Raw genomic sequence first — 20041 nt, 5'->3', positions numbered from 1 at the left:
ATTTTAATCTCTATACAAGCTGTCTCAGATTGGGTTCCTTTAAGAGTTTTCTTTGAGTTTTCAACAGGTGATATTTCTACATGCTGGGAGTCCAGCAGCCCTCCCAACAGATGTGAGCAGAGAACCACAATATTCACTGCAGTGCACATCTCCCATTCCGCAGCCCCACTGGCTTTTTACACTAAAGTGGACCCATCCAGGTGCATTTTGGATTCTCACTGGCCCTGGATTCTCAGTGGTCCTTCTGTAGAAAACAAGAGAAGGGTTAATGAGATGATAAATAGCCCCTGCTGGTATGGCTGCTGTCAAGGCCATAACTGACAAGCCTCATCCCCCCCCACTCCTCATTCTTGATTGGCCCTGTCATTACCATAACATCTGCTGCTCTGGGCAGTTTGCCTCCTGGGCTAACTCACACTGTCATCCCAAGAGCTGATCCTATGGCTATGGACACTGATTTATTCCCATTGACTGTTAAAACTGGCAATGGCAGCATAAACATTTATCAGAGTTATTGCATGCCAAATAAGTTCTTCTTCACCTTCTTCCTACCTCCTGATTGTGTTAAGGGACAATTATCCCTGCAGAAGGTGACTTTTTAAACTGTTTACTGATCTCTTGGTACAAAGTGTTTAGAAGCACCAGAAAGCACTGTGGCTTATGACCTCCACCTGCACAGTACAGAGTTGTCAGCACAAGATGCTCACATTCCCCATTTGAGTAGCTGGGAATGGTGATAGCTGCAACCTGTCCTAAATCCACCTCTTCATTCTCTGACCCATGTAGTCTACCTGCCAGGGACACAGAACTGTGTATTGGTCAGTGATTCCAGGTCTATTTCACCATACCCTTCTCATAGTATATCTCCTAGATGAAACACTAGCTATAACCCAGTGAAAGGAAGCTAAGAACATTGAAAACATGTTAGAGGAATTGCAAACTAGAATAACCAGTTTAGGAAGAACACAAATGACCTGATGGAGCTGAGAAACATAGCACGAGAACTTCGTGAAGCATAAACAAGTATCAATAGCCAAATCGATCAAGCAGAAGAACGGATATCAGAGATTAAAAATCAACTTAATGAAATAAAGTGTGAAGACAAGATTAGAGGAAAAAGAATGAAACGGAACAATCAAAGCCCCCAAGAAATATGGAAATATATGAAAAGACCAAATCTACCATTGATTGGTGTACCAGAAAGTGATGGATAGAATGGAATCAAGTTGGAAACACTCATTAGGATAATATCCAGGAGAACTTCCCCAACCTAGCAAGATAGGCCAACATTCAAATTCAGGAAATACAGAGAACACCACAAAGATACTCCTCAAGAAGAACACCGCAAGACACATAATCGTCAGATTCACCAAGGTCGAAATGAAGGAAAAATGTTAAGGGCAGCCAGAGAGAAAGGTCGGGTTACCCACAAAGGGAAGCCCATCAGACTAACAGTGGATCTCTCTGCAGAAACCCTACAAGCCAGAAGAGAGTGGGGGCCAATATTTAACATTCTTAAAGAAAAGAATCTCCAACACAGAATTTCATATCCAGCCAAACTAAGCCTCATACCCAAAGGAGAAATAAAATCCTTTACAAACAAGCAAATGCTGAGAGATTTTGTCACCACTAGGCCTGCCTTACCAGAGCTCCTGAAAGAAGTACTAAATATGGAAAGGAAAAAACAGTTTCAGCCACTGCAAAAACATACCAAATTCACAAGGCCATCAACACTATGAAGAAACTGCATCAACTAATGTGCAAAATAACCAGCTAGCATCATAATGACAGGATCAAATTCACACATAACAATATAAACCTTAATTGCAAATGGGCTAAATGCCCCAATTAAAAGATCAAAAAACACAATGGGCATTACATAATGGTAAAGGGATCAATGCAACAAGAAGAGCTAACTATCTAAAATATATGCACCCAATACAGGAGCACTCAGATTCATAAAGCAAGTTCTTAGAGATGTACAAAGAAACTTAGACTCCCACACAATAAGAGTGGAATATTTTCACACACCCACTATTGACCCACACTGTCAATATAAGACAGATCAACAAGAGAGAAAATTAACAAGAATATTCAGAACTTGAATCAGCTCTGGACCAAGTGGACCTAATAGACATCAACAGAACTCTCCACCCCAAATCAACAGAAGATACATTCTTTTCAGCACCACATCACACTTATTCTAAAATTGACCGCATGATTGGAAGTAAAACACTCCCCAGCAAATGCAAAAGAATGGAAATCATAACAGTCTCTCAGACCACAGTGCAATCAAGTTAGAACTCAGGATTAAGAAACTCAGTCAAAACTGTACAACTACATGGAAACTGAACAACCTGCTCCTGAATGACTACTGGGTAAATAAATGAAATAAATAAGTTATTTGAATCCACTGAGAACAAAGACACAACGTTCCAGAATCTCTGGGAGGCAGCTAAAGTGGTGTTTAGAGGGAAATTTATAGCACTAAATTCCCACTGAAGAAAGTGTGAAAGATCTAAAATCAATACCCTATCAGCACAATTAAAAGAACTAGAGAAGTAAAAACAAACAAATTCAAAAGCTAGCAGAAGACAAGAAAAAACTCAGATCAGAGCAGAAATGAAGGAGATAGAGACATGAAAAACCCTTCAAAAATTAATGAATCCAGGAGCTGGTTTTTTGAAAAGAGTAACAAAATAGACTACTATCCAGACTAATAAAGAAGAAAAGAGAAAAGAATGAAATAGAAACAATAAAAAATAATAAAGGGCATATCACCACTGATCCCACAGAAATACAAACTACCACCAGATAATACTATAAACAGCTCTATTCAAATAAACTAGAAAATCTAGAATAAATGTATAAATTCCTGGACATATACACCCTCCTAAGACTAAACCAGGAAGAAGTCAAATCCCTGAATAGACCAATAACAAGTTCTGAAATTGAGGTATTAATTAATAACCTACCAAACAAAAAAAGCACAGGACCAGATGGATTCACAGCAGAATTCTACCAGAGGTACAAAGAGGATCTGGTACCACTCCTTCTGAAAGTATTCCAAAAAATAGCAAGACAGGGACTCCTCCCTAACTCATTTTATGAGGCCAGCATCATCCTGATAGCAAAACCTAGTAGAGTCACAACAAAAAAAGAAAATTTCAGGCCAATATTTCTGATGAACATCAATGAGAAAATCCTCAATAAAATATGGGCAAACGAAATCCAGCAGCACATCAAAAAGCTTGTCCACCATGATCACGTCAGCTTCATCCCTGGGACATAAGGCTGTTTCAACATATGCAAATCAATAAACGTAATCCATCATATAAACAAAACCAATTACAAAAAGCACATGATTATCTCAGTAGATGCAGAAAAGGCCTTCAATAAAATTCAGCACCCTTCATGCTAAAACCCCTCAATAAAATAAGTATTGATGGAAAGTATCTCGAAATAATAAGAGCTTTTTATGACAAACCCACAGCCAATATCATATTGAATGGGCAAAAGCAGGAAGCATTAAAACCAGCACAAGACTAGGATGCCCTCTCTCACCACTCCAATTCAACATAGTATTGGAAGTTCTGGCCAGGGCAATCAGGCAAGAGAAAGAAAAAAAGGATATTCACATAGGAAGAGAGGAAGTCAAATTGCCTGTCTTTGCAGATGACATGATTATATATTTAGAAAACCCCATCATCTCAGACCAAAATCTCCTTAAGCTGAGAAGGAACTTCAGCAAAGCCTCAAGATACAAAATCAATGTAAAAATATCACAAGCTTTCCTATACACCAATAACAGACAAACAGAGAGCCAAATAATGAGTGAAATTCTATTCACAATTGCTACAAAGAGAATACCTAGGGATACAACTTACAAAGGATGTGAAGGACCTCTTCAAAGAGAACTAGAAACCACTGCTTGAGGAAGTAAGAGAGGACACAAACAAATGGATAAACATCCCATGCTCATGAATAGGAAGAATCAATATTGTGAAAATGGCCATACTGCCAAAAGTAATTTATGGATTCAATGCTATCCTCATCCAGCTACCATTGACTTTCTTCACAGAATTAGAAAAAACTACTTTAAACTTCATAAGGAACTGAAAAAGAGCCTACATAGCCAGGACAATCCTAAGCAAAAAGAATAAAGCTGGAGCCATCATGCTACCTTACTTCAAACTATACTACAAGGCTACAGTAACCAAAACAGCATGGTACTAGTACCAAAACATATATATATATATATATATATATATATACCAATGGAACAGAACAGAGGCCTCAGAAATAATACTACACATCTATAACCATCTGATCTTTCACAAATCTGACAAAAATAAGCAATGGGGAAAGGATTCCCTATTTAATAAATGGTGCTGAGAAAACTAGCTAGCCATATGCAGAAAATTGAAACTGTATCCCCTTTTTACACCTTATACAAAAATTAACTCAAGATGGATTAAAGACTGAAACATAAGATGTAAAACCATAAAAACCCTAGAAGAAAACCTAGGCAATACCATTCAGGACATAGGCATGAGCAAAGACTTCATGACTAAGACACAAAAAGCAATGGCAACAAAAGCCAAAATTGACAAATGGGATCTTGTTAAACTAAAGAGCTTCTGCACAGCGAAAGAGACTATCATCAGAATGAACAGGCCATCTACAGAATGGGAGAAAAGTTTTACAATCTATCCATCTCAAAAGGGCTAATATCCAGAATCTACAAGGAACTTAAACAAATCTACAAGAAAAAACAACCCCATCAAAAAGCGGGCCAAGTATATGAACAGACGCTTCTCAAAAAACGACATTTATGTAGCCAACAAGCATATGAAAAAAAGCTCATCATCACTGGTCTTTAGAAAAATGCAGATCAAAACCATAATGAGATACCATCTCACACCAGTTAGAATGGTGATCATTAAAAAGTCTGGAAATAATAGACACTGGAGAGGATGTGGAGAAATAGGAACACTTTTACACTGTTGGTGGGAGTGTAAATTAGTTGAGCCATTGTGGAAGACACTATGGCAATTCCTCAAAGATCTAGAACCAGAAATACCATTTGCTCCAGCAATCCATTACTGGGTATATACTGGATGTGGGGCTAGGGGAGGGATAGCATTAGGAGAAAACTTAACATAGATAATGGATTGTTGGGTGCAGCAAACCACCATGTCATGTGCATCCCAGAACTTAAAATATAATAAAAAAATAAAATAAATACAAAGTGGGGGCATCATTCTACGTGATTTTAAATAGGGCTATAGTAACCAAAACAACATGGCACTGGTACAAAACCCAGACACATATACCAGTGGAACAGAATGGGGAATCCAGAAATAAGGCCATACACCTACAACTATTTCATCTTTGACAAATCTGACAAAAATAATCAATGCAGTAAAGATTCCCTATTCAATTAATGATGCTGAGATAACTGGCTGGCCAGCTGCAGAAGAAATTGGACCCCTTTTTTTGCACCATATACAAAAATTAACTCAAGATATATTAAAGACTTGAATATAAAACCCAAACTATAAAAACTCTGGAATACAGCCTAGGCAATACCATTCTAGACATAGGACTGGGCAAAGATTTCATGATGAAGATGCCAAAAGCAATTACAACAAAAGCAAAGATTGGAAAATGGATCTAATTAAACTGAAAAGTTCTGCACAGCAAAAGAAACTATCAACAGAGTGAACAGACAACCTACAGAATAGGAGAAAATTTTTGCAAACTATACATCTGACAAAGTTCTAATATCCAGCATCTACAAGGAACTTAAACAAATTTACAAGAAAAAAAAACAGCCTTATTAAAAAGTGGGCAAAGGATATGAACCACACTTTTCAAAAGAAGACATACATGTGGCCAAAAAACATATAAAAAAACTCCTCAACATCACTGATTATTAGAGAAATGCAAATCAAAACCACAGTGAGATACCGTCTCACACCTGCCAGAATGGCTACCATTAGAAACAAAACAAAACAAAACAAAAATTATGCTGACAAGGTTGTAGAGAAAAAGGCAAGCTTTTACCTGGTTGAAGGGAGTATAAATTAGTTTAACCGCTGTGGAAGACAGTATAGTAATTCCTCAAAGACCTAAAAATAGAAATATTATTTAACCCATCAATCCCATTACTGGGTATATACTCAAAGAAATATAGATTGTTCTATCATAAAGAGAGATGCACAAGTATGTTCACTGCAGCACTGTTCACAATAACAAAGACATGGAGTCAATCTAAATGCCCATCAGTGGTAAACTAGATAAAGAAACTGTGGTGTATATACACCATGGAATACTAAGCAGCCATAAAAAAGAATGAGATCATTTACATTGCAGGGAGATGGATGGAGCTTGAGGCCATTGTCTTTAGCAAACCAATACAAGAACAGAAAACCAAATACCACATGTTCTCACTTATAAAGAGGAGCTAAATGATGAGAACACATGGTCACATAGAGAACAACAACATACAGTGAGGCCTATCAGAGGATGGAGGTTGGGAGAAGGGAGAGGAGCAGGAAAAATAACTACTGGTACTAGGCTTAATACCTGGGTGACAAAATAATCTGTATAAAACTCCTCCATGATATAAGCTTACCCATATAACAAACCTTCACATGAAGTTTTGTTTTTTGTTTTTTGTTTTTTGTTTTTTTTTTCTGAAGCAGAGTCTTGCTCCGTCACCTAAGCTGGAGTACAGTGGTTCAATCTCAGTTCATTGCAGCACTCACCTCCTGGGTTCAAGCAATTCTTGTGCCTCAGCCTCCCGAGTAGCTGGCATTACAGGTGTGTGCCACCAGGCCTGGCTAATTTTTGTATTTTTAGTAGAGATGGGGTTTCGCAATGTTGGCCAGGCTGGTCTTAAAGTCCTGACCTCAGATGATCCTCCTGCATCCACTTCCCAAGTGTTGGGATTACAGGCACGAGCCACTGCACCTGGCCAAGTACCCCTGAACTTAAAATAAAAGTTAAATGCAAGAAAAAGATAATTTAAGTTTCTCACGTAACAAAACATACTGATACCATCCAAATCTTATTCCATGCTATTTACTCAAAGTATCTAAAAAGCTATGTCCTCACAAAAGTCTGCACATGGATATTTAGAGCAGTTTTATTCATAATTGCCCAAACATGGAAACAACCACCATTCACTTTAGTATGTGAATGGATAACTAAACTATGGTATATCTAGAAAATGGAATATTATTGAGCACCAAAAGAAAAAAAGCCATGAAATGGCATGATGGAAACAAATGCACATTACTAAGTGAAAGAAGTCAATTCGAAAGGATTATATATTGTGTGATTCCAACTATGTGAGATTCTGGAAAAGGCAAAACTGTGAAGATGGTAGAAGACCAGTGGTTCCCAGTGATTGTGGGAAAGAGAGGGATGAGTAGGTGGACCACAGAGGATTTCCAGGGCAATGAAACTACTCTGCAAGATACTGTAATGGTAGATAAATGTTATTATACATTTGTCAAAATCCATAGTACTTATAACACCAAAAGTGAACCCAAATGTAAACTTAGGACTTTGAAGGATAATAATGTCAATGTAGGTTCATAGATTGTAACAAATGCACCACTCTGATTCTTTTGCTTGTTACTTCTGTGAACATGAAACTGCTCTAAAAATAAAATCTATTATTAATTTAAAAAAATCATACACACACAATTAACCAACTGGATCTAACAGACATATGCATGCTATGTATTCAACCACAGTTGAATACACATTTTTCTGAAGGGTACATGGGACATTCTTCAGATTAGACCATGTGTTAAGACACAAAATGTGTCATGATAGATTTTAAATGATTGAAATTATACAAAATATCTTTTCTGCTCACAATGGAATGAAACTAAAAATCAATAACAGAAGAAACACTGGATAATCCAGAAAGAAATGGAAATCAACACATTCCTAACTGTCAACTGGATAAAGAAGAAAACAAATATTTAGAGGAAAATGAAAGTGAAACACAAACATACCAAAATATATGAGACAAAGTGAAAACAGTACTGAAAGGGAAACTTATAAGAGTATAAGTATATATATTAAAAAAGAGGATGAAAACAAAAACTAATCTAAAAATAAGAAACATCAAAAATCAGTGACCTGACATTACCTCTTAAAGAAGTAGAAAAAGAAGAGTAGACTGAAAGCTAGCTAGAAAGGTGAAAACAATAAAGATTATAGTTGAAAAAAATAAAATAGATACTAGAAAGTAATAAAGAAAAACCAACAAAATTAAAGCTTGGTTCCTTGAAAAAAATCAACAAAATTTATAAGTCTTTAGCCTGGTGGTCTCAACAAGGAGACCAAAATTACTAAAATCAGAAAAGAAGAGAAGAGACATTTTGATAATATTGTAAAAATAAATGAATTAAGAGACAATTTTATGAGCAATTGCATTTCAGAAATGTGATAACCTAGATGAAACAGATAAATTCCTGGAAATATACACACTGCCAAAAGTGAATGAATCTGTAGCTATTAAGGGGATTGAATCCATAAGTCATAAATCTGTCAACAGAGAAGAGGCCTGGACCACATAGCTTTATTGGTGAATTTTACCAAACGTTAAAAAAACCAAAGTTATTCTCAAATTCTTACCAAAAAAAAAAAAAAAAAAATTGAAGGGGGGGAATGCTTTGTAAGTCATTCTGTGAGGCCAACATTACCTTGACACCAAAGCCAGAAGAAGATGCTACAAGAAAAGAAAACAGTAGCTCAATATTCCCAATGAATATTAATGAAAAAAAACTCTCAAAAAATACTAGCAAACATAATTCAGCAACATATTAAAAGGATTATACACCATGGCCAAGTAGTGCTTATTAATGAAGTTCAAGGAAATTTCAATATATGTAAATCAATCAATGTAATACAACACTTTAATAGAATGAAGTTTAAATAAAAATACAATAATCTTCTCAATTAATACAGAAAAATACATTTGTCAGAATGCATCAACCTTTAACAAAAAAACTTAATAAACTAGGAATAGAAGGAAATTTGAAATATGAAAAAAGACCCACAGATAATATTATATCCAATGGTGAAAGACTGAAGGTTTTCTCCTAAATCAGGAACAAGAATACAAGAATACTTGCTTTGACTTCTTCTGTTTGACATGGTATTATTGACAGTTTTAGCCAGAGCTATTAGGCAAGAAAAAAAAAAAGCCAAAGAAAATTGAAAATAAGTAGTAAAATTATCTCTGCTCACAGATGACATAATCTTGTAGGTATACAACTACACACACACACACACACACACACACACACCCCGATGTATTAGGCCGTTCTTGGATTGGTATAAAGAAATACCTGAGACAAGGTAATTCATAAAGGAAAGAGGTTTAATTGGCTTACTGTTCTTCAGGCTATACAGGAAGCATGGTGCTGGCATCTGATGGCTTCTGGGGAAGTCTCAGGGAGTTTTTAGTCATGGTGGAAGATGAAGTGGAAGCAAGCTTGTCACATGGCAAAAATAGGAGCAGAGAGAGAGAGAGGAGGCAACACACATTTTTAAATGACAGGATTTCCTATGAACCTAGAGTGGGAGCTCACTTATTGCCAAGGGGATGGCCCAAGCCATTCATGGGTGCAGATCATTCAGGGATCAGCCCACGTAATCCATACACCTCCTATAAGGCCCCCTTCCAAACACTGAGGATTAGATTTCAACATGAGATTTAAGCGGGGACAAATATCCAAACTAAATAACCACACAAAACCTGTTTTGGCTGATACATAATAATAGCAAAGTCACACTATACAAAATCAGCACATACAAAAAAAGAGTTGTGTATCTATACACTAACAACGGATAATCTGGAAAAGCATTTGAGAAGACAATTTTATTTACAATAACATAAGAGAATAAAATAACTGGGGATATACTTAACCAAGTAGGTGCAAGTCTTGTATACTAAAATCTACAGAACATTGATGAAAGAAATATAAACGAAACAACATCCTGTGTTTATGAATTGAAAGACATATTATTATTAAGACGACAATATGATACAATGCAGTCCTCATCAAAATGTCACTGATATTTTTCGAAGAAATAGAAAAGTCCATCTTATAACTAACATAAAATTTTAAGGATCCCCGAATATCCAAAACAATCTTGAAAAAGAACAAAGTCGTAGGTCTTTGACTTCTGATTACAAAACTTGTTACAAAGCTATAGTAATTAAAATAGTGTTGTCCTGTCATAGAGACTGACATAAAAACATGGAATAGAATAGAGATCACAGAATGAACCTCACATGTATGGTAAAATGATTTTCATCAAGGGTACCAAGACCATCCAATGAGGAAAGAGCAGTCTTTTCAACTAATGGTGTTTGTTAGTAAAACAAAATACTCACCTGCAAAAGGATAAAGTTAGACCCTTGCCTTATACCATACTCAAAAATTAACTCAAAATGAGTCAAAGACCTAACTGTAAGAGTTGAAATGATAAAACCTGTAGAAGAAAGCATAGGGGAAAAGCTTCATTACTTTAAACTTGTCAATAATTTCTTTGCTATGACACTGAAAGCTCAGGCAAGAAAATAAAAGATTTATTGGACAACATTAAAGTGAATGACTTTTGTACATCAAAGGGTACTACAACAAAGTGCAAAGGCCACCCACAGAATGGAAGAATGTATTTACAAATCGTATATGTCATAATGAGTTAATATCCAAAATGTATAAAATGCTTATACAACTCAGTAACAACAAGACAAGCAACCCAATTCAAAATGGAACATGAGTAGATATTGCAACAAAGAATATATACAAATGGCCAACAAGCACACAAAAAGATGACCAATGTCACCAGCCATTAGTGAAATGCAAGTCAGGACCACAGGAGTTAACGTTTTACATTCATTGGGATGGCAAAAATCAGAAAGAAAACAAAGTTGTTGATGAGGATGTGGAGAACTAGTAACCCTTTCTTTCACATTGCTGGTATAATTATAAAATGATGTAGCCGCTGAAAAACATTTGGTGATTCCGCAAAAAGTTGAACATAGGTTACCATTTGATTTAATAATGCAACTTCTCAGTATATACACCGAAGAATTGAAAGCAAGGACTTAAATAGATACTTGTACACCAATGTTCATAGTAATATGACTCATAGTTGACAAATGGTGAATGCAACTCAAATGTCCGTCATAAATGAATGGATAAACAAAATTGAGATTTTCAGACAACGGAATATTATTTAGCCATGGATGGGCCTCGAAAACCTTATGTTAAGTGAGACAAGCCAGGCACAAAAGGAGAGATGTTTTATGACTCCCCTTAAATGAAATACCTAGAATAGGCAAATTTGTAGAGACAGGAAGTAGAATAAAGGGTACCTGGGGCAGTGGGGAAAGATAAGTGAAGGCATATGATTAATGAGTACAGAGTTCCTGTTTAGGATGATAAAAATATTCTGGAAATGGCTAATGGTAATGACTGCACAACATTGTGAATGCATTTAATGTTCTTGAATCATACATGTAAAAATCATTACAATGCTAAATTTTATATTATGCATATTTTACCACACCAAAAGAAAACGTAAATGTTTTTATGTTTATAATTGTTAATGTTAAATAATAATTTGAAATTATAAAAGAAGGGATTATAGACTGTAAAAATACATGAGTATATTTTACTTAATTTTGACTGTTCTTATACAAATGTTTTAGTAATAAAGTAATCAAGAAATGGAGTTTTAGTACTTTAAAAGTCATGCTTTTCTTCACATAGATCTATGTTGAAATAAACTATCAAATTGTGTTAAGACCACCTACCCCAGCTGAACGAACACAAGCAACACATCACACTCAAACCACATGCCTTAAATGAAAGCCTCTCAGGGATATCCACTGGCATCATTGACAAAAAACTGTGAGTCCTTTTTGGTTTAAAGAAAATCTTCGGCCCATCTATTCATGAGAAAAACATTGAAAACACTACAATAGGGGCTAGTCTACAAAATACCTGACAGGACTTCTCAAAGTTGTCAAGTACAGTCTGATAAGGAACTGAGAACCTGTCACAGCCAAGTGGAGCCTAAGAAGTCACAATGAATAAATATAACATGGCACCATAACAGAAAAAGACATTAGGTTAAAAACTAAAGAAATCTAAATAAGTGGTAGACCCTACTTAATAATCTGCTGATATTAGTTCATTAACTGTGACAAGACACCATACTAATGTGAGATATCATTAATTGGGCAAACTGGGTGTCGGGTGGATATGAACTTTCTGATTGTCTTAATATTTTTGTAAGTCATATACATGTATAATATATATATTTACATATACATATTGTAAATATATTACATATAATATATTATGTTATACATAAAATATATATAAATTATTATATATTTATATAATTATATACTATATAGTAATATTATATATGATATATCAATAATACATAATATATAAGATAATATCTTATATATATCAATAATATATCATATATAAGATATTATCTTATATATGATATATCAATAATATATCATATATGATAATATATAATATATTAATATAATATTAATATAATATTAATATATTATATAATATATATTTACAATATGTATATGTAAAATATATATATTTACAATATGTAAAAATATATATTTACAATATGTATATGTAAAAATATATATATATTATATATGCACATATATACATATAGTTTTTCTTTTCCCTGCAAAACATCTTTAGACTTGCAAGATGGGTTCAATGTCATTATGTAGTCAAACAATAAATGCAAGTTTACTTTTTTTTAGTGCTTTTGCTTTTCTGCAGATTGTATGCTATCTAAACATGCTATTGTGATATTGGATGAGGGGGTACAGTCAAAAAACCTTACAGACTTCTGGAAGGAATTTTGATCTGGTAAGAAATGAATTTCATTATAAAATGATTAGCTCCAGATTAACACCCCCTCAGGTATTCTTAGAGCTACAAATCTGGGAAAGTATTATAATGCACTGTAGGCCTATGTAAATTGAAAAAGTGTCTCTTGAAAGTGGGTAGCAGAAAATATTGACTTCAATCATGAAGGATTATGCTGCAGTAATTCCTTGTTGCATCTTTCTGAAATGATGCACTAAACTAGTAGAATTGTTCAGACCATGGACTTAAACTTTTTATTGAGCATGCTACTCATGTTCTTCCACATTTGTCAAACTAAGAGTGCCTCAGAAATCTAGCCTAAATACTACAAGTGTTTTGTGTGCATGTGTGTTTTACTTTTAGAAAATTGGCATATAAAAATTAATATTTAAGAACACATATAAAGTAAACTGGGGACTAGGATTCTACCTTATCATACGCTTATCTTATGTATTAGTTATACAATTAAGGTAACATTCTATTATTTTATATAATCTCCATGTCGAATTTACCTTTTACCTCTGTTGTCACTTTAATTCCTACATTGTGATCTTGTTTTAGTATTAATCTGTTGAAGAAAAATGCCAAAATTATAATTGTTCCAAATTGTTCAAAAATTTTCACCCTTCCTTCTTTCCTTCCTTCCTTTTTCTCTTTCTCTCTTTCTGACAGGACTCACTCTGTAGTGCTGTGGCATGATCACGGCTCACTGTAGCATCAACCACTGGGCTCAGGTGATTCTCCCATCTCAATCTCCCAGGTAGCTGGGCCTACAGGTGCATGCCACCAAGCCCAGCTAACTTTTTGTCTTTTTTGTAGACAAGGTTTCATCACGTTGCCCAAGCTGCGTAAGACACAATTTTTTTTTAAATGTAATGTACATTTATTCCCCATGTACCAAGATAGAAAAACACACACACACATACACACACACACTTTATTGAGTCGAAGGTGAAAGTTGCAATTTTTTTGTCTAGCATTGTTACCTCTCACCATTAAAATACATATGTCCAAATGGAGACTGTGGGTAATGTATCCTAATTATAAACCTGTAATATCTAAGCTGAAAATATTACCACTAAGAACAGTTATGCATATGAATATTTACTGTGGAATTGTTGGTTGGAGATAAACATTTTCTCACTCCATTTAACCTTAAATGTATTTCTTGGAACCTTTACCAATCTCATTTTCTCAGTGCCGGTGTGAGATAATCTTGGAGAACAGGCATTTTACCAGGAGTTATTTTATATTTTCCTGGGTGAGGGGGTAGTACTTTCTCATTAGAAACTCTGCTTAAAGAGGCTACGACCTTAAGAAATCTGGGTTTTAAGGATCACTGGTGATATGTTAAAATTTGTATTCATAATGTGTTTATAACTTGCTCTTTATATGACAGTGTGAATGTATTGACATAAGTGCTAATTTACAGGCATATCTCATTTTATCATACTTTGCTTTATCGTCCTTCACATATACTGTGTCTTTTACAAATTGCAGGTCTGTGGCAGCCCTGCATTGAGCCACTCTATCAGCTGTTTTTCCAACAGCATATGCTCACTTTGTATCTCTGTGTCACATTTTGGTAATGCTTAAAAAGTTTCAAAGCTTTTTAAATTACGTTTGTTATGGTGACCTGCAATTAATAATATTTCATGTTATTATTATAATTATTTTGGAGCACCGTGAACTGTGCCCATATAAGATGGTGAACAATTTTAACCAAAAATATGTGTGCTCTGACTGCTCCACTGACCAACTGTTCCACACCTCTCTCCCTGTACTTGGTCCTCCCTATTCCCACAGACACAATAATTTGAAAATCAAGCTAATTAATAATCCTACAATGGCCTTTCTAAGCATTCAAGTGAAAGACTCACATGCCTCTCACTTTAAATCAAAATCTAGAAATGATTACACTTGGTGAGAAAGGCATGTTGAAAACAGAGATAGGCTAAAAGCTGTGCCTCCTGTGACAAACAGTTAAGCAAGTTGTGAATGCAAAGGAAAAGTTCTCGAAGAAATGTAATAGTGCTATTCCAGCGAACACATACATGATATGAAAGTGAAACAGCCTTTTTGCTGGTATGGAGAAAGTTTTCATGGTATGGATAGATCAAATCAGCCACAACCTTCCCTTAAGCCAAAGCCTAATCCAGGGGAAGGCTCTCTTTTCAGATCTATGAAAGCTGATAAAGATGAAGAAGCTGAAGAAGAAAAGGTTGAAGCTAGCATAAGTTGGTTCATGAGGTTTAAGAAGAGAAGCCATCTCTATACCATAAAAATACAAAGTGAAGCAGCAACTGCTGATGGAAAAGCTACAGCAAGTTATCCAGAAGATCTAGCTAAGATCATTGATAAAGGTGGCTACACTAAACAACAGATTTTTAGTGTAGATAAAACAGCCTTGTATTGGAAGAAGATGCCATCTAAAACTTTCATAGCTAGAGAGGAGAAGTCAATGTCTGGCTTCAAAACTTCAAAGGACAGGCTGCCTCTCTTGTTGGGACCAATGCGGCTGGTGACTGAAGTGTAGCCAATTCTCGTTTACCATTCTAAACATCCTAGGACCGTTAAGAATTATGCTAAATCTACTCTACCTGTGCTCTAAATGGAACATTAAAGCCTGAAGAACATCTGTTTACAGAATGGTTTACTGAATATGTTAAGCCCACTATCGACACCCACTGCTTCGAAAAAACAATTCCTTTCAAAATAATACGGCTCACTAAAAATGTACCAAATCATCCAAGAACTCTGACGGAGATGTGCAAAGAGGCTAATGCCTTCTTGTCTGCTAACACAATATCCATTCTGCAGTTCATGAATCAAGGAGTATTTTCGACTTTCAAGTCTTATTATTTAAGAAATGCACTTTGTAAGGCTATAGATACCATAGATAAAGTGATTCCTCTGATGGATCTTGGCAGTCAATTAAAAACTTTCTAGAAAGGATTCATAATTTTAGATGCCATTACAATATCTATGATTCGTGGGAGGAGGTCAAAATATCAATATAAGTAGGGATTTGGAAGAAGTTGAATCAATTCTAACCCTCTTAGGAGACTAGGAGAGGTTCAGGATTTCAGTGAAGGAAGTAAATGCAAATGCGGTGGAAATAACAAGAAAACTAAAATTCTAAGTGAAGCCTTCAAGATGCATCTGAGTTATTGCAATCTCATGATAAAACTTTGGTAAGTGAGGAGTTTCTTCTTATGGAGGAGCAAAGAAAGTTGTTTCTTCAGATGGAATCTACTCCTTTTGAAAATGCTGTGAATATTGTTGAAATGATATTTAGAATATTACATTAATTTAGTTGATAAACAGCAGCAGGATTTGAGTGAATTGACTCCAATTCAGAAATTCTGTGGGTAAAATGCTATTAGGCTATATTTCAGGCTACAGAAAAATCTTTCATGAAAGAGTCAATCGATGCAGCAGACTTCATTGCTGTCTTATTTTAAGAAATTGTCACAGCCACCCCAACCACCAGCAATCACCATCCTGATGAGCCAGCAGCTGTCAGGATCAAGGCAGCACCCTCCACCAGCAAAAGGACTATGGCTCACTGAAGATTTGAATGACACCTAGCATTTTTTAGTAATAAAGTATATTTTAATTAAGATATATACTTTTTTTAGGCTTAATGTCATTGTACACTTAATAGACTACAGTATAGTAACAAACATCACTTTTATACGCATTGGGAAACCAAACAATTTCTGTGACTAACTTTCTTGCAATACTTGCTGGTTCACGGTGGTCTGGAACAAAATCCACAAAAGCCCTGAGGTATGCCTGTATATACCCTGAGGTATGCCCGTATATACCCTGAGGTATGCCCGTATATGCTTTTATCTGTCACATTTTATTCTGAGAAAGATGTGAGACATATACTCTGTTCTTTGTTTCTTTACTATTTTATCAGAGACAATAGCTAAAATAGGACTGCACTCAGAAAATATTTGACTATATCAGCTATGTTTTGTTGATATATTTAGAAACCACAAGAAATCATTTAAAAAATATTTGAAACAATACTTTGTTAAAAGTATTTTCCATCACATATTTAATGAGATAAAGGTATGCTAAGATAAGGTAAAACAAACTACATGGTGTGTGATCATGTTTGAACATACATACACAATTTTCTTCTTTAATGATTTATATCTTTGGTATTTTACTTTGGACATGCATGTTTTTAGTTTCAGGACATACTAAAGAGTAAACTGCTGCACCTACTCCCAGGAGATATGAATTATGATATAGGATAGACAAAACTTGTTATAGACAATTCCCATTTATTGCCAATTTAACCTTTTATATCTCCATTTTTGTTATTTGGAAAGGCAACAGATTTCTGTTACTTTCCACTTCAGAGAATTACATTTGTAGAATATGTTTCTGAAAGAGGCTCTACTTTCCAAGATATTACAGACTGATGCGGATGGCTCTCTAAAATGCTTATTTTGCGTCTCATGAAAGCGCCATGTCGGTTTTTGTCATAAGTGTTTATTCAAGCTAATATGTCATCTTAATAAAGCTAAGGTTATTAGTTGAGCTTCAAGATAAAGCTCCAGAATGATCAATTCAAAATCACTTTGTCACTTCTATTGAAAAGGACTCAATGAAACATACAGTTCTTATTGACTGTGCACATAAGACAAGATACTAAAAGCAATTTATTTTTATGCATTTTTGCAATTATTTCATGGATAAAATATTTCTGAAAATTAAATGATAATATTGAATCACAAATGTTAACATTTGATAAATATTTTTAAAATTTGTTTTAAAATATTGGGACATAGTACTAACTTTGTAGAATTAACTTTTACCATTTAAAAAAGAACGATTTCTTTATTTGAAAGCAGATATTAATTCCATTGACTTACATTGTTTCTTTTTTTCCCTTTAGGCTGTCCTTTGGAGGTATAAATTCTCTCAGCTTAAAGGTTCTTCAGATGATGGCAAGAGCAAAATCAAATTTTTGTTTCAGAATCCAGATACTAAACAGATTGAAGCAAAGGTAAACCCAAGAAATTCATCACATAACACCTCTAACTACATTAATGCCATTAAGGAACAAAGAGGGGAAACTTTTGGGGAATCACAAGAGCAAAAACACACATTATCTGCTCATCTTGAAATATCCCTCATGGCCAGAGGAATAAACTTACTTTAAGATTTTTTTGGCAAATCTTCACTTAAAGGCAGCACTTAAAATAAATTACAGAAAACTAATTGCATTTCTTAGTTTTAATTCCTTATGAACTGCATTTGTGTCACACTAAAATAACATCCTGGGAACTAAAGCAGTCCTTTGGTGGTTTCATTCTAAATAATAATTTAAAATACTTTTTAAAAATCTGACTATATTTACATAAATTTATATATTTACATTTTATTTATATATTTTTTCACATATTCAAAATCTGCATTTTTTCATTACTATAACATAAAATTGACAAGAACAATGTTTGCATTAGAATAAAATATAAATGCATTATCCCAGTATGGAAAAAAGGATAAATAACAACTACAAAGTGAAAAAATGATATCTATGGACATGAAAGCTCAATATAATTTTTCAACTATGAATTAAAATTACCATATTTCTATTATACCCCTTTACTTATTAAATTCAGGGATAAGGAGCCTTAGCCTGATGTTCAGAACCTTCCCAGGAATGTCCCTTGATGATATTCTAGGCAAAGTCTCCTGTAACACTGCTCTGTATTTAGATTAGACACTCTCCTTGTTTTAACAAGGTGACTCCATTTGTTTGTATCCTCTTTGATTTCATTGAGCAGTGGTTTGTAGTTCTCCTTGAAGAGGCCCTTCACATCCCTTGTAAGTTAGATTCCTAGGTATTTTATTCTCTTTGAAGCAATTGTGAATGGGAGTTCACTTATGATTTGGCTCTCTGTTTGTCTGTGATTGGTGTACAAGAATGCTTGTGATTTTTGTACGTTGATTTTGTATCCTGAGACTTTGCTGAAGTTGCTAATCAGCTTAAGGAGATTTTGGGCTGAGACAATGGGATTTTCTAGATATACAATCATGTCATCTGCAAACAGGGACAGTTTGACTTCCTCTTTTCCTAATTGAATACCCTTTATTTCCTTCTCCTGCCTGATTGCTCTGGCCAGAACTTCCAGCACTATGTTGAATAGGAGCGGTGAGAGAGGGCATCCCTGTCTTGTGCCAGTTTTCAGAGGGAATGCTTCCAGTTTTTGCCCATTCAGTATGATATTGGCTGTGGGTTTGTCGTATATAGCTCTTATTATTTTGAGATACGTCCCATCAATACCTAATTTATTGAGAGTTTTTAGCATGAAGGGTTGTTGAATTTTGTCAAAAGCCTTTTCTGCATCTATCGAGATAATCATGTGGTTTTTGTCTTTGGTTCTGTTTATATGCTGGATTACATTTATTGATTTGCGTATGTTGAACCAGCCTTGCATCCCAGGGATGAAGCCCACTTGATCATGGTGTATAAGCTTTTTGATGTGCTGCTGGATTCGGTTTGCCAGTATTTTATTGAGGATTTTCGCATCAATGTTCATCAAGGATATTGGTCTAAAATTCTCTTTTTTGGTTGTGTCTCTGCCTGGCTTTGGTATGAGGATGATGCTGGCTTCATAAAATGTGTTAGGGAGGATTCCCTCTTTTTCTATCGATTGGAATAGTTTCAGAAGGAATGGTACCAGTTCCTCCTTGTACCTCTGGTAGAATTCAGCTGTGAATCCATCCGGTCCTGGACTCTTTTTGGTTGGTAAGCTATTGATTATTGCCACAATTTCAGAACCTGTTACTGGTCTATTCAGAGATTCGACTTCTTCCTGATTTAGTCTTGGGAGGGTGTATTTGTCGAGGAATTTATCCATTTCTTCTAGATTTTCTAGTTTATTTGCATAGAGGTGTTTGTAGTATTCTGTGATGGTAGATTGTATTTCTGTGGGATCGGTGGTGATATCCCCTTTTTCATTTTTTATTGCATCTATTTGATTCTTCTCTCTTTTCTTCTTTATTAGTCTTGCTAGCGGTCTATCAATTTTGTTGATCTTCTCAAAAAA

The 20041-nt window shown here is 34.9% G+C and overlaps 1 protein-coding gene across 2 annotated transcripts in view; it reads left to right on the top strand.

The window, feature by feature from the left end:
- Window positions 1–20041, top strand: part of SNTG1 (syntrophin gamma 1) — an 859278-nt gene that overhangs the window by 798315 nt on the left and 40922 nt on the right. For both annotated transcript variants that reach the window (XM_058444122.1, XM_032759812.2), the window contains exon 19: window positions 17881–17991. In XM_058444122.1, coding sequence (XP_058300105.1) covers window positions 17881–17991 — 111 coding nt within the window. The remainder of the gene's footprint in view (window positions 1–17880; window positions 17992–20041) is intronic.

This window comes from Hylobates moloch, unplaced genomic scaffold (genome assembly GCF_009828535.3).
Source record: "Hylobates moloch isolate HMO894 unplaced genomic scaffold, HMol_V3 SCAFFOLD_9, whole genome shotgun sequence".
NCBI classification, from domain to species: domain Eukaryota; kingdom Metazoa; phylum Chordata; class Mammalia; order Primates; family Hylobatidae; genus Hylobates; species Hylobates moloch.
The sequence above is the reverse complement of the archived record's forward strand: the minus strand, read 5'-3'. Positions and strand labels throughout refer to the sequence as shown.